The sequence below is a fragment of the Anticarsia gemmatalis genome, chromosome 29, assembly GCF_050436995.1.
Source record: "Anticarsia gemmatalis isolate Benzon Research Colony breed Stoneville strain chromosome 29, ilAntGemm2 primary, whole genome shotgun sequence".
In the NCBI taxonomy this organism is placed as follows: Eukaryota; Metazoa; Arthropoda; class Insecta; order Lepidoptera; family Erebidae; genus Anticarsia; species Anticarsia gemmatalis.
In genome coordinates, this window is record NC_134773.1 from 4,628,126 (window position 1) to 4,641,963 (window position 13,838).

Genomic DNA, 13,838 nt, shown 5'->3' on the forward strand with positions numbered 1-13,838 from the left:
AGACTTTACAATCAATGTCGGAAAGAAAAATACAGCCTGAAAATGTTACAAAAACGGGGAAAATATTGACCCATTCTCTCTTATGTGACGCAAGCTAAGTTGCGCGGTTACCCTTCCAAAAACAGTGTTAAACCTAGTTATACTTAGTACATAAATAGGACTATCATCATCATCATTGGCCTGTGTCCATCTTACAGATGATTCAGGTGGCGTCAGATAGAGGAATAATTGTAATGAGAGAACATCTTCGTTCGTGACTTAAAAGGCCTATGCGGGAGTGACAAACGCGACCGCATTTTTGGCAGATAAAAGAGACCGAGGTCGACGGCGGGTTGGTGGCACGTAAATTAGGACTATACTGTTTTAGATAATGGTCTTGCATATTAAATTATATAATAAATATCATTGGACAACACACACACGGTCATTTGATTCCAAACTAAGCAGAGCTTGTACTATGGTAACCAAATAACTGATAAACATACTTACAAGATACTTCTAAATACATACTTATATAGATACATTAACAAACTCAGAACAAATACTCGTGCTCATCATACAAATATTAGTCCCGGGTATGATTCCACTGCATCAAACGTGCAGTTATAGTGATAATAATATTAAGTATATTTTTCATAACACTTTTGTACAGAACAGTCCTCCTCAAGAAAATTGCCCGTAGCACGACATTTTGCTTTGTTTAACCTGCTATGAATATCTAAAACTATAATAATTGATAACTCACTATAATCATACGCCATAACGTTTTGAAATACGCGTACAATATTCTTTATGTTAGGGTTAAGTGCAAGAACTGTAGTATAAATTGTAATTTTGTTATCGTTTGCAATAAAAATAATATATATTAGATATAAATTAATAGGTAGGTAATTTAATTATTGTTATATAGCTAATCTTTGTTTTTGATTTTTTGTTTGAATTAACACGCATTTTACTTAAGAATGTTTGTCATTTCGGCGCATGTTACACTGGTCGCGGGCTGACTGTTTGCTTATAAGTGAATACTTTTAAATTGACAGCTTCTAAGTCATAACTTTCGTAGATTTTCACATTAATTTGATTGCATTTCGCCAAATACAATTTGAAATGCATCTGACACGGCTTAGGTACCTCACTAATAAATCAAAATTGTAAGATTTTGATATATTATGGGTGTGTTTGGCTATAAAAAACTATTTTGAAAGTAACTTACCTAGTTTAACAACACTTCCATGGAAATAACACGATAAATAAGTTTAAGAATTATTTGCGAAACACAAAATTAAAATCGCGCCATTTTAATCAAACAATATTGTTCACAGATAAAAAAACGTCAATCAGCCTTGAAAAAAAAACAGCGATGACATTCTAGTTATGTTGGAAAAATTAAGAATCATTTTCTACGTGACGTTAACTTTATTAATTCCTTATTTATTGCAAGAGTATATTTCAGCCATTTTAATTAATAAAATACGTACTTGTAACTGCAGATCTTGTAATAATTAAATATGGGGTCTTGTTATTTATTTTTATTGATTTTGTTAATCAATTTGGGTTGCGTTATTTCGGAGTTGAGCTTACGGTTTGGTAAGTATCCACTATTTGGAAAAAATTGGTTGTGAATTAAGCATTTCTTATTTCTTTGGACTTTTTGTAAGAGAGCTTACAAATGATTTAATATTGCTTAAGTTAAAGCTTACAAGAGATTGTTTTTTATTGACCTTAGAATACCTTTAACTTTGGTATTTAATTTGAACCAGGATCAAAAATGTTTTTTTTTTAAATATAGCTCGTAGAGAGAATCGACATAATAATCACCCGTTTGATTGCTAGCAAAATACTAGCTTGTGACGTCATAGTGCATCACTTTCATATATAAATTGCGTTTTTTATTGAATGCCTGATTTAGTGAGTAGTCAAATACTTAGTCGAAAACCTACTTAATTCTCTACTACCTAAATATATTTCCAGTATTCATAATAGAGGCACAAGAACAGGATTTAACGCAGAACATAGCGAAAGCTCTGAAGTTTGCCGAGAACGGACGGACTGACGTGAAGATAGACGATGATGTCGTGCCTTTAGACAGAGAAAATGAAGAAGAGAGTTATAGAATGCGTAAGTATGATAGAAAAGAGATTAAATAAAAGAAAAAGCAATCTAGTATGCCACATGAACCGTGATAGTTAAACAGTTGAAAATTTCTCAAATGATAGGGGCTCTTAAGGCCGATTTGAATTTTTAAATTGTGAAGACTAAGTGAGGGTAGGCGTAAAAACTCTCGGCAAAAGAATTACATCACCTGTGAAAATTTCAACTATCTATCACAGACAAACAGACGGAAAAGCGAAGTTGCCGTTTTTACTCTTTAATTACAAAACAATAAAAAACATAACTTTTAAACTCTCGCGTTACACGTATAATAGAATACGGGAATAAAAAACAACCACCAATTTAAAAAACCGTTTCAGTCTGTTCATCGGTATCCAAAGGCGTATCCTCAATAATAGACCTGTCCTGGTCTCCATGGGAACTCGCCGAGGAGTTGTCTTCGGAGACAGGAGTACCTCTCATCAGGACACTGCTAGGTTCCCAGCAATTAGTGAAGGCTATTGATGAGCATTTGGAGTCCAGGAATGTGACTGATGCAGCTATTATTTTGGAGAGTGAAGCTGGTAAGTTGGGAAAGCAGAATCTTCTTTCTTTTTTTTATAAAGACAACTCCCGCACTAAGAATTGCTCTTGTGTCGCGGGGACTTTTACAAACATACAAACAACGGTCACGTAGTACGACTAGACCTGAAACAATTATTTGTGCGATCCACAAATAATTGTTCCGTGTGAGAATGGAACCCACGACCTCCCGACGCGATGGTAGCGGCGTGGCGACCTTAACCACTGACAACACTGTGTGACTTCCTTGAAGCACAAAGGGCCCAGATGAAAACCAGCGTCAAGCACTTATTGTGCTTGACATTAAGCTGATCTGGGTACCTATATGGTACAGCCGTGAGACACATCCTCAACCATTTTATATCGTGTTGAACTATGTATCTTTCTTGTGTGTCTCTATGCTGGTTTCAGTAAATAAACGTTTTTCGTTCTTTTTCTTTGCTTCAGTTCGGGAGTTGTATTTAAAAAAAACACGTTTACACCAGTTTTTCGTTCCACCCCTACTGTCTTATATCATTCGTTCTTCCTTTCCACAGATGTAGACAGAACTCTCTACGAACTGCTAGGAGTCTCGAACATTCGCGTCTGGGTCCACGCAGGCCTCACGAGGGATTCAGCCAGAGCTTTGAAGACCATGAGACCAGAACCCAGTTTCTATATAATTGTAGGGAATAGTGGGTTCGTCATGGACACTTATAAACGGGTAGGTATACCTTTTATTCATGTCATTTTTTTAGGAAAAGTTTGTCGGTCTTTCAAGCGGTTTTTTTTTGACTCCCAAAGAAAGAAAAGACGGGTTGTAAGTTTCAGGTGTTTATTTGCGTGTGTGTCTGTCCGTATTTGTTAACTATCATGATCGTATTTTCTAGTTCTTAGTAACTTGGACTAACGAAGTGTTTTAAGTTATATGTCTTCGTATACTTACATTTATTGTGTCTGTGTGTCTGTGTATTTGTAAACACCAAAGCTGGACCATGTTTTAAAGCGGTTATATCACTACGAACACCAACAAAACACTGTTGGTGTTCGTAGTGATATATGATATATAGCTGAATGAGGGCCTCATTGTTGGCAATACGTGCACATATTGTTCTCTTTTTTTTTATTGTATGTATTTGTTTATTGCCAACAATAAAATTATTTTCATTTCATTTCATTTTCATTTCATTTCACTGTTTATTCAACAAAAATAGTAAACCGTTATTCGTTTAAAACTCCCTGCGATTCCTTATCCTCTTAATTTTAAGAAGAATGCGTTCTTCTTCTAAAGAAGGACATTAGTTTTTTCGCCATTTATCCAGTCTCCAGGCAGGCTATAAGTACTTTTCTCCTTTTATCCCCTCTCCAGGCAGTCAAAGAGAAGCTAGTACGCCGCAGTTTCCGCTGGGTCCTCCTCCTCACAGACTACTCCTCGGTAGACGTGAGTCAGCTCCAACTGTCCACGATGATACTGCAAGCTGATGCGGCTGAGTGTTGCAGGGTCTTGAGGACTGAAGATTGCAGCTGTCCTTTGGATTTTCAGGTGAGATTTCTTGAAGAAGGTATGGAGTGACAGAACGTATTTATTTCGTGAAAATTGATTCAGGGTATTTTGATGTCACATAGACGATATTATAAGAATAGTAGAAAGAATATATTTGCTGTTATTCTGTTTTTTTGTTATTTGTTGAGCGGCAAGAAAGATACATAATTTGTAAGGATTTTAACTCTCTATCTACCACGGTTCATGAGGCCGTCCGGTGACTAAACGACAGACTGACAAATAAACAGCGAATTCTGAGTAATCGGGTTTCATTTTAACCCTTAGCGTGCGGAACCCTAAAGAAGGCCTCTAATAAGTATCATTGGAGCTCAAATTGGATTAACTTCTACTTTCTCCTTTTCAACAACAAACCTCTTTTCCACATCCAGAAAAAGCAGCACCTCCTCAACGCTCTCCTTCTCTACCTATCGGAAGTCTACTCGAAGCTGGACCTCCCCCTCATCACCAGCTCCATCGACTGTGATGACCCTCAGCCAGTGATGAACAGCACGAGAGAGCGCCTGTACAGGCAGTTCGCTGAAGATGCCGATGTCAGCAATGAGACTGTGTTTTATTGGGACGGTGATAGGTAAGGGTCTTTTTAGTCTAGCCTTCCTTCCAACTATGTTGGAGTCGGCTTCCAATCTCAGCGGCAGCTGAATACCAGTATTGTACACGCAGCGACTGTCTATCGGACCTCCACAACACAGTTACCTGGGTTATAACACGATACTAAGTAAGACTGTTTGTCAGACTTTCAAGTTTCTGACTACTTGTAACGACTGTCAAAGATCTTATTCTCACAATTTAACGTACCTTTCGAAATACGGAGTAACTCGATATGTTTAAGATCCACATAACAGCCTCGTCAAGCGTAGCCAGTGTTGCCAACTCTACGTCTTTTTACGTAGATCTACGTATTTTAAGCCTTCCACGCAAACCTACGAACTTTAGTCCCAGAATCTACGTATTTTCTATCAAAATTATTCAATTGCAAAATAACATATCCCGTTGTTAGACTAAATGGGCATTATTTTTGTTACTTTCGTAAAAAAAAGTTAATAAACGTTTCGTTTTATACTAGCGCATACTCGCCTCGCCTCGCCACTCAACTTATTATTACGCCATTCATTTTAAAAACAGTGTCAGTCATCAGTCAATTCAAAAGAACTGAGACTCAGACTTTACTGGCCCAATTTGCGCAAAATTCATTAGTATTGCCACATAGCAGTGCAAATGTCGAGCGTCTGTTTTCTGCGATCAATTTGATGAAAACTAGCATAAGAAACAGACTTTCCACAGAAACGCTAACAGGCTTACTACTTTTCACGAAAAGTGACTTAAAAAAAAACCGCGAGCCTTCGCAGGAACACATTAAACATTTTAATAAATATATGTATAAATTTAATTTGTCTGAAAATGATAATAAAAATTGAATAATTTAAATAAATCGATGGAATATTTATTTATTTATTATTATTTTTGTTCACGGAGATATCTCTCTAACCAGTTTTATCTATCTGCTGTCTGTCTGCAACTTTTAGGGTCTTATGAATTGTCGTTTTATTCACTTTTACCTACCCTACTGTCTTAATTTCAATCAAAAAAAAAAGTACGTAGATCTACGTATTTCTCATATGGAAATTTTACTATTTCTACGTAATTTTCTAATCTGGCCTACGCCTTTTTCAAAATCCAAGTTGGCAACACTGAGCGTAGCTTAACCTCGGAGATCGATCCGTCATTATTAACTAAACCACGAGCCCTTATTCTCTGTCATCTGAGTTTATAACACGATACTAAGTAACACTGCTTGTCAGACTTCCAACCCTCTGACTACATGTTACAACTGTCAAAGATCTTAAAAAATTACCGGGATTCACAATTTAACGTTCCTAACTACCTTCCGAACCTTCCTACACGGACGAGGTCGATATGTATAAGATGGTCACCCATCCACAGAACAACCTCGTCAAGCGTAGCTTAACTTCGTTAAATAAGCCTCAAGCCCTTATCCTCTGTCATCAGGTCGGGTCTATTCCTTCGCTCTCGCTTTCTCCTCTCCACTTACAAGCCGGACGCTGGTACTCAAGTTGTCGCGAGCTGGTCGTCTACCGAACAGTATAAGCTACTGCCTGACGTGGAACTGGAGCCGCTGAAGATGTTCTTCAGGATTGGAACTGCTCCGGTAAGCTTAATTTCTTCATAGGCGTGCGTCAGTATGACGCGTACCTAGGTTTTTTTTTAAAGACTACTCCCGCACTAAGAATTGCTCTTGTGTCGCGGGGACTTTCACAAACATACAAACAACGGACACAAAGCACAACCAGACCCGAAACAATTATTTGTGGAGCGCACAAATAATTGCTCCGTGTGGGAATCGAACCCACGACGACGCAATGGTAGCGGCGTGGTGACCTAAACCACTGCGCCACGGTAGCAGTTAAATTGTCAAGTCAATTCGACTGGAGTTTTTAAATTCGATGAATATAACCAATATCCAGCCAAAGAGCTTGCTTTTTCGTTTTACTATTAGTGTTTCTTTACAGGCCGTACCCTGGACGCTTCCGAAGCTAGACCCTCAGACAGGAGAACAGATGTACGATGAAGATGGACAGCCTCTGTTCGAAGGTTACTGCGTAGACCTCATTCAAAGATTGTCAGAGGTAAAAGAAATATATTTTGTCGTATGGTTAGTGGTCAACCTAGTGTCAAATTTGTTCAAGCAGTTCGAAAGGCCTTTTTTAACAACTGTTATCTTAAGTGACAACAACCGGGACAAACTTTTAACGTGCCCTCGCGCCCTTTTACCGTAGCGCGGACACACTCAGTTCAAATACTACGACTATTAACGTGCCAAAAAACGGAGACATTCAGTTCAAATACCATTATACGGTCACTTATCTATGTAATTATCTCGCCAAGAGCTGCTTAACACACAGATCGTTTACCGACCGGTGAGCGCAACTGGCTTTGAGCGCTTTGTATCTAAAATGAATACAAACCATGTAATTTCAGACTGATAAACATTTTGAGTATCTATTCCTGTTATTTTAAAGAAACTGTTCATTTACAGACCATGTCTTTCGACTACGAAATCGTTAGTCCTAAGAGCGGAGATTTCGGGAGAAAGTTACCAAATGGGACCTGGGATGGAGTTGTTGGGGACCTCATGAGAGGGGTAAGGGGTTGACTGGTTAGACCGCTGTGTACAAATATCGACTCGGACACTATAATATCGTTATTTTACAGGAGACTGATATAGCTATATCAGCGTTAACGATGACGGCTGAAAGAGAAGAGGTGATCGACTTCGTAGCTCCTTACTTCGAACAGACTGGAATACTTATTGGTATGAATAGAACACTAGATTTTTCTTGTAACTTCGTTTGCGTGAAAAGTCTTCCTAGGTTATAAAATATCAATCAGCCTAGCCTTTTTCCAACTATGTTGGAGTCGGCTTCCAGTCTCACCATGATGCAGTTGAATACCAGTATTTTACATGGACCAACTGCTTATCGGATCTCCCCAACACAGTTACTTGGGTTATAATACGATACTACGAGTACGTAAGACTGATTGTCAGACTTTCAAGCTTCTGACTACTGGTAACCTCAGGGACTACTGGTTCGACTTGTAAAATTATTTCAGTTTTAGATAGTGCATTTATCGAGGAAGGCTATAGGGCCTATAGGCTATATAACATCACGGCTGTTAGGAGCGGAGTAGCAACGAAAAATTTTACGAAAACGTGGAAAATTATGACCCATTCTCTCTTTTGTGACGTAAGCGAAGTTGCGCGGGCCAGCTAGTAAAGAATAATGTAAAATGCAAGTATTATGTACTTTTAGTCCTATATACCTTGTAAAATATTATTATCTATTTCCCAGTCATTCGCAAGCCCATCCGCAAGACGTCACTCTTCAAGTTCATGACGGTACTTCGCACGGAGGTGTGGCTCAGCATCGTGGCCGCGCTGGTCCTCACCGGGTTCATGATCTGGCTGCTGGATAAATACTCCCCCTACTCTGCCAGGAATAACCCTGATGCTTATCCTTATCCTTGCAGGTGAGTGGAGCACTTTACATCTAATATATAAAATTCTCGCGTCACAGTTTTCGTTGCCATACTCCTCCGAAACGGCTTGACTGTTTTTGATGAAATTTTTTGTGCTTATCCAGTATCTATGAGAATCGGCCAACATCTATTTTACATACTCCTAAGTGACACTTTTTTTATTTATTTATACGGCAAAACAACGTTTGCCGGGTCAGCTAGTATCGCACTAAAAATACTGTAGTATTGTACTTAATTCAAAATATAACTAGACTTAAAACTTTTATTATACTGTATCTTTTTTATTATTTTAACAAAATAATACCTAGGTACCTTCAATTTCATTTTTGAAACACAAAGAGCATTTATTTTTCTTGTATCTTTTTTTGTCCCACCGCTGGGCATTGGTCATGATGATTTGTCATGATCTGATCCGCATATTTTCATGAAGAAACAGTAGACTATTTTCGACCCGAATCTTAAATTATCTCCAGGCAAAATTTAATTCAAATCGGTTATGCAATTTGGTCTTGAAAGCGCAACGGCTCTACATTTTTTATGTTTCGTCTTATTTGTTAATTAGGAGCCGAATCTTGAGAAAAAAAAGAGTCGAATTGCGAACCTCCACCTTTTATTGAAGTCGTATGTTTGACTATATCCTTGCAAAATTTCATCCAAATCAACTCAACAATTTAGCCGTTAAATCGTAACATACAAACAGCCAACTACATTCATAAAACAACACCTTTTCCTCAGAGAATTCACTCTTAAAGAGAGCTTCTGGTTCGCGCTAACGTCGTTCACGCCTCAAGGAGGGGGAGAGGCTCCTAAGGCTCTATCAGGGAGGACTCTCGTGGCTGCTTACTGGTTATTCGTGGTACTCATGCTGGCTACGTTCACGGCCAATTTAGCTGCCTTTCTGACTGTTGAGAGGATGCAGGTAAGAAGTTGAGAGTTATAAGAAATTTAGAGATGTTGCTTCATATTTAATTCTTAGTAGGATTAGTGGTCAATCTAGTGTCAAAGTTGTTCAAGCCCGAATGCCTTTGACGTGGCTTAACGACTGTTATATTAATTGACAACAACCGTTAGCTCAATTCTCTACTACTATCGAGTATCGACAACCGGTAAGCTATCAAAAAATTTTGCATGAAAATCTCATCAGCGCCTCTAGTGGACATCGTAGAATCAATTTTTGCAGAACATTTTAAATGTCAAAATCTCGATACTTGATGATCCCAATTGTAGAGAATCGCGCTACAGGACCGACCTTTAACGTACTAATTATTTCAAAGAAAATATTACAAAACAATAAGTAAATATTGTTGGACAACTCATACACGGTCATTTGAGTTCAAACTAAGCAGAGCTTGTACTATGGTAACCAAATAACTGATAAACATACTTATATACTTTTAAATATATACTTATATAGATAAATTGACAATAATATTCTTTCTACATTTCACCAGTCTTAAAATTTTTAGATGTGAATCCGTCTTGCGACTGCAATTCGCTTACCATCGCCTTGCTGCGTTTTTTATAGTGAAAGTCGTATTTTAAAAACATATGATCGACGGTGAGTTGTTTCAAAATGAAAATAATACATTCTTCGTTCTCCAGACGCCAGTGTCATCTCTGGAACAGTTAGCCCGTCAGTCAAGAATCAATTACACCGTGGTGGAAGGCTCCTCTGTGCACCAGTACTTCATCAATATGAAGTTTGCTGAAGACACGCTTTACAGGTTTGTTTACATACATACAAATATGTACAAATATACATATTACATACATACGTTAGTAGGTATAGACGTCGCCAAACAACTTGAACATAATTTGCTGTATTAGAAAGTAAACAGAATGTACACCCAGTTACTTTAGTACTTATTATTCTGTGACCCAGTGAAGAGGACACTTGGTTGGCTGTTATACCAGTCGGGTGGTCTAAGCTGAAACGCCCTCGTCTTTGCGTTAAACGATTATTCCTAAACTGACCTAAAAATCGTTCACTAAGTTGTTGCGAAATTGTTCAAGTTGTTTGGCGGCACCTATACATACATGCATACATATACATACCGGGAGGTAGAAACCGAAGAACGTCACTTGGTACGATCCTTACAAACTTCCCTTACTTCATTCTCATACATAGATATATGTATGTGGTCATGTTTTGTGCGATCTACAAATAGTTGTTTTTTGTCTGGTTGTACTTCGTGTCCGTTGTTTGTATGTTTGTAAAAGTCCCGACACGAAAGCAATTCTTAAAGCTGGAGTTGCCTTTTGTAGAAAGTGTATCGTGTGGATCGCACAAATAACTGTAGCGTGTGGGAATCGAACCCACGACCTTCCGACGCAATGGTAGTGGCTTGGAGACCTAAACCACTGCGCCACGGAGGCAGTCAAGCTTTGCTGTCTTTATAAATAGTTAGAGGGCTGAGAAAACTCTCTTTGTTCTAGGGTATGGAAGGAGATCACATTGAACGCTACATCAGACCAGGCTCAGTACAGAGTGTGGGATTATCCTATTAGAGAACAATACGGACATATACTGCTAGCTATAAATGCTTCAGGTAAGAACAATATACCCCCGGTTTCTGAGGTACATTTAGCGGTAGTTTATCTATTCAATAGCGCTTAAACTCATATAAAAAAACGCTATTAAAGAGATAAACTACCGCTAAATGTACTCAGAAACCGGGCGATAGAGACGCTGATAGTAACGCTCGCGGTGTGGTAAACGATCTGTGTGACGCGTACATTACATAGATGTACGTGCAGTGATATTTGAGCTGAGCGTCTCCGAGAAAAAACTTTTTATCGAATGGTTAGTGGTCTAGTGTCAAAGTAGTTGAAGTGTTTGTCTGAGCTCATGTTATGTTAACAAGTTAGACTTGTAACGTGCTCGAAGCACGGAGACGCTCAGCTCAAATATCACTGCACGTACATACATCTATGTAATGTACGCGTTAACACACTGATCGTTTACCACACGGTGAACGTCACTATGAGCACTACAAGTGCATTTTTCCTGATTTCTTAGTTCCTAACCACTAAATTACTTTTATCTTGAATAAATAATGAATTTACAGGTCCTGTGCCGGACGCGAAAACAGGTTTTCAGCAAGTGAACGAACATACTGATGCTGATTTTGCTTTTATACACGATTCTGCTGAAATTAAGTATGTAATAGTATATTATTAAATGTTATAAATAATTAGGTAGTTAATCCTCGTATTCGAAAAAGCAATGCAATAACCGTAGCGCCGCGTGTGGTTCCAATCACACCCGGGACTAATATTTGTGCGATGAGCACGAGTATCTGTTCTGAGCTTGTTAATATATAAGTATGTATTTACAAGTATATGTTTGACTACCTCCGTGGCGCAGTGGTAACCAAATAACTGATAAACATACTTATACACTTCTAAATACATACTTAAATAGATACATTAACAAGCTCAGAACTGATACTCGTGCTCATCACACAAAGATTTATCTATAACTTATTTCTCAGATACGAAGTGACTCGTAACTGCAATCTGACGGAAGTGGGCGAGGTGTTTGCTGAGCAGCCGTACGCCATCGCCGTGCAGCAAGGGTCCAGGCTGCAGGAGGACCTGTCCCGAGCACTGCTCGAGCTGCAGAAGGAACGCTTTCTGGAGCAGCTGGCTTCTAAGTAAGTTGAATTGTTGCGACTTTAGTAGAGAGTATTGGTTTTTTACTGCCACACTGCTGGGCAAGGGTCTCCTACCAAACGAGGGGGGAGGGGTTAAGCCTTGATGCCACCTTGAATTAAAACGGTCTTCGATTAAGGCTAAGTTCATATGACCGCGCGGAACTTTCGACCGCGTGGTACAAGATCGAAGTAAACAGCTAGTATCGTCTACATCACCGCGTGATACCGCGCGTCGCGCTACGACCCGCTCGCTAGTTCTTGAACCGCGTGAAACCGCGCGGTTTCTCGGTTCTGTTACCGCGCGGTGATGTAGACGATACTAGCTGTTTACTCCGATCTTGTACCGCGCGGTCGAAAGATCCGCGCCATCATATGAACTTAGCCTTATGGAATGAACGCGCTATGGGTTGCTTAACCCACAGATCGTTTACCAATTACTGTGTTATAAGCTGTCTGGTGATCGGTTGTTAATAGTTTTGAAATAAGTTTCTTTTTGCAGATATTGGAACGAATCCGCGCGTCAAGCTTGTCCGGATGCTGATGAATCTGAAGGCATTACTTTGGAAAGTTTAGGTAAGTTTATCATGTTTGTTATTTTAATTAGAAGTAAGAGCAAGTTTAGATCATATACATAAAGAAAACCTTATTTAAACGTTTTGTAGAGGCTTTTCTATGAAATACTGAGAATTTTTAATTAGTTAGTTACATTTAGAATGGAAATAAAGAGAGTTATCAACTATCTTTAAAAAAAAGGTGCAAAAATTATATTAAGCAACAAGAGACTTTTAACAGAACTAAATCAACTTTTGCGAACAAAAAACGATGCAACTTTACATTTTTCTTATATTCCTTTAAAAATTACAACTATTGCACTCAAAATAAGTCACAATACTCATACTTTCTTTCAAATTTTCAGGCGGTGTTTTCATAGCAACTCTCTTCGGCCTAGGCTTAGCAATGATCACCTTAGCCTGGGAAGTATTCTACTACAAACGTAAAGAGAAAAACAAAATACAAACTGTCAACCCACGGCCTGAAAAAATCGCATTTGGCGCCAAAAAGTCTTTGGAAAATAAAATGGCGGACACTGTTGCAAAATTACGCAAACGAAAAAAGGCGAAAGGCGGGAATTTAACTAAAAATGTCACTTTTGGTGATAGTTTTAAACCTGCTTCTGAAAAAGGGGTTTCTTATATTAGTGTTTATCCTAAAGATTATATGCCTTAGACGGCACTGAAAAAATAGAGTAAGTATTTCTCTTCTCAAAAAAAATTGTATGGATAAAGTATACTTAGGTATAGCCTTGGTGCATTTTTTTGTTAAATTTCTCTCATAAAGTTGAAATAATAATGATTATAGACAGAAACAACATATCAATCACTAATTTCATACTGTATTTATGTTTCATAGGCTTTTTAAATTTGATTATATCTTAAAGGTAGGTCTTATGCTTAAATCTTGATTAATTGTCTTACTTGACTTACTTAACTGCACGTTTGGCGCAGTGGTTTAAGCGGTCACCTCGCCGCAACAACCGTGGCGCCGCGTGTGGTGGGTTCGAATCCTACCCGGGACAAATCTTTGTGTGATGAGCACGAGTATTTGTTCTGAGCCTGGTTGTCAATTTATCTATATAAGTATATATTTAGAAGTATATAAGTACGTTTATCAGTTATTTGGTTACCATAGTACAAGCTCTGCTTAGTTTGGAATCAAATGACCGTGTGTGAATTGTCCAATAATATTTATAATATTTATTTATTTATTTATTTACTTACAAACGCGTAAGCTCTGATTAATTAGAAAGTGTTTCGTCTTTATAACATTAAACCACGTTTGTTTTTAAGATAGTTAATGTTAGCTTATTCATATAAATAACACTTTTTTAGCAAGTACACCATAATTCGTAG

General features: G+C 38.2%; 1 protein-coding gene across 1 annotated transcript; it reads left to right on the plus strand.

Moving 5' to 3' along the window:
* The first annotated feature begins 1,982 nt into the window (after window positions 1-1,982).
* Ir8a (Ionotropic receptor 8a) lies at window positions 1,983-13,838 on the plus strand. The gene is made up of 17 exons (XM_076133059.1): window positions 1,983-2,118; window positions 2,472-2,675; window positions 3,210-3,376; window positions 4,022-4,195; window positions 4,585-4,784; window positions 6,224-6,383; window positions 6,745-6,861; window positions 7,272-7,376; window positions 7,448-7,547; window positions 8,086-8,263; window positions 9,008-9,191; window positions 9,875-9,996; window positions 10,709-10,821; window positions 11,341-11,431; window positions 11,767-11,928; window positions 12,428-12,501; window positions 12,845-13,838. Exons 1-17 carry the CDS (start codon window positions 2,115-2,117, stop codon window positions 13,153-13,155), a joined length of 2,466 nt encoding a protein of 821 aa, XP_075989174.1. The 5' UTR covers window positions 1,983-2,114; the 3' UTR covers window positions 13,156-13,838.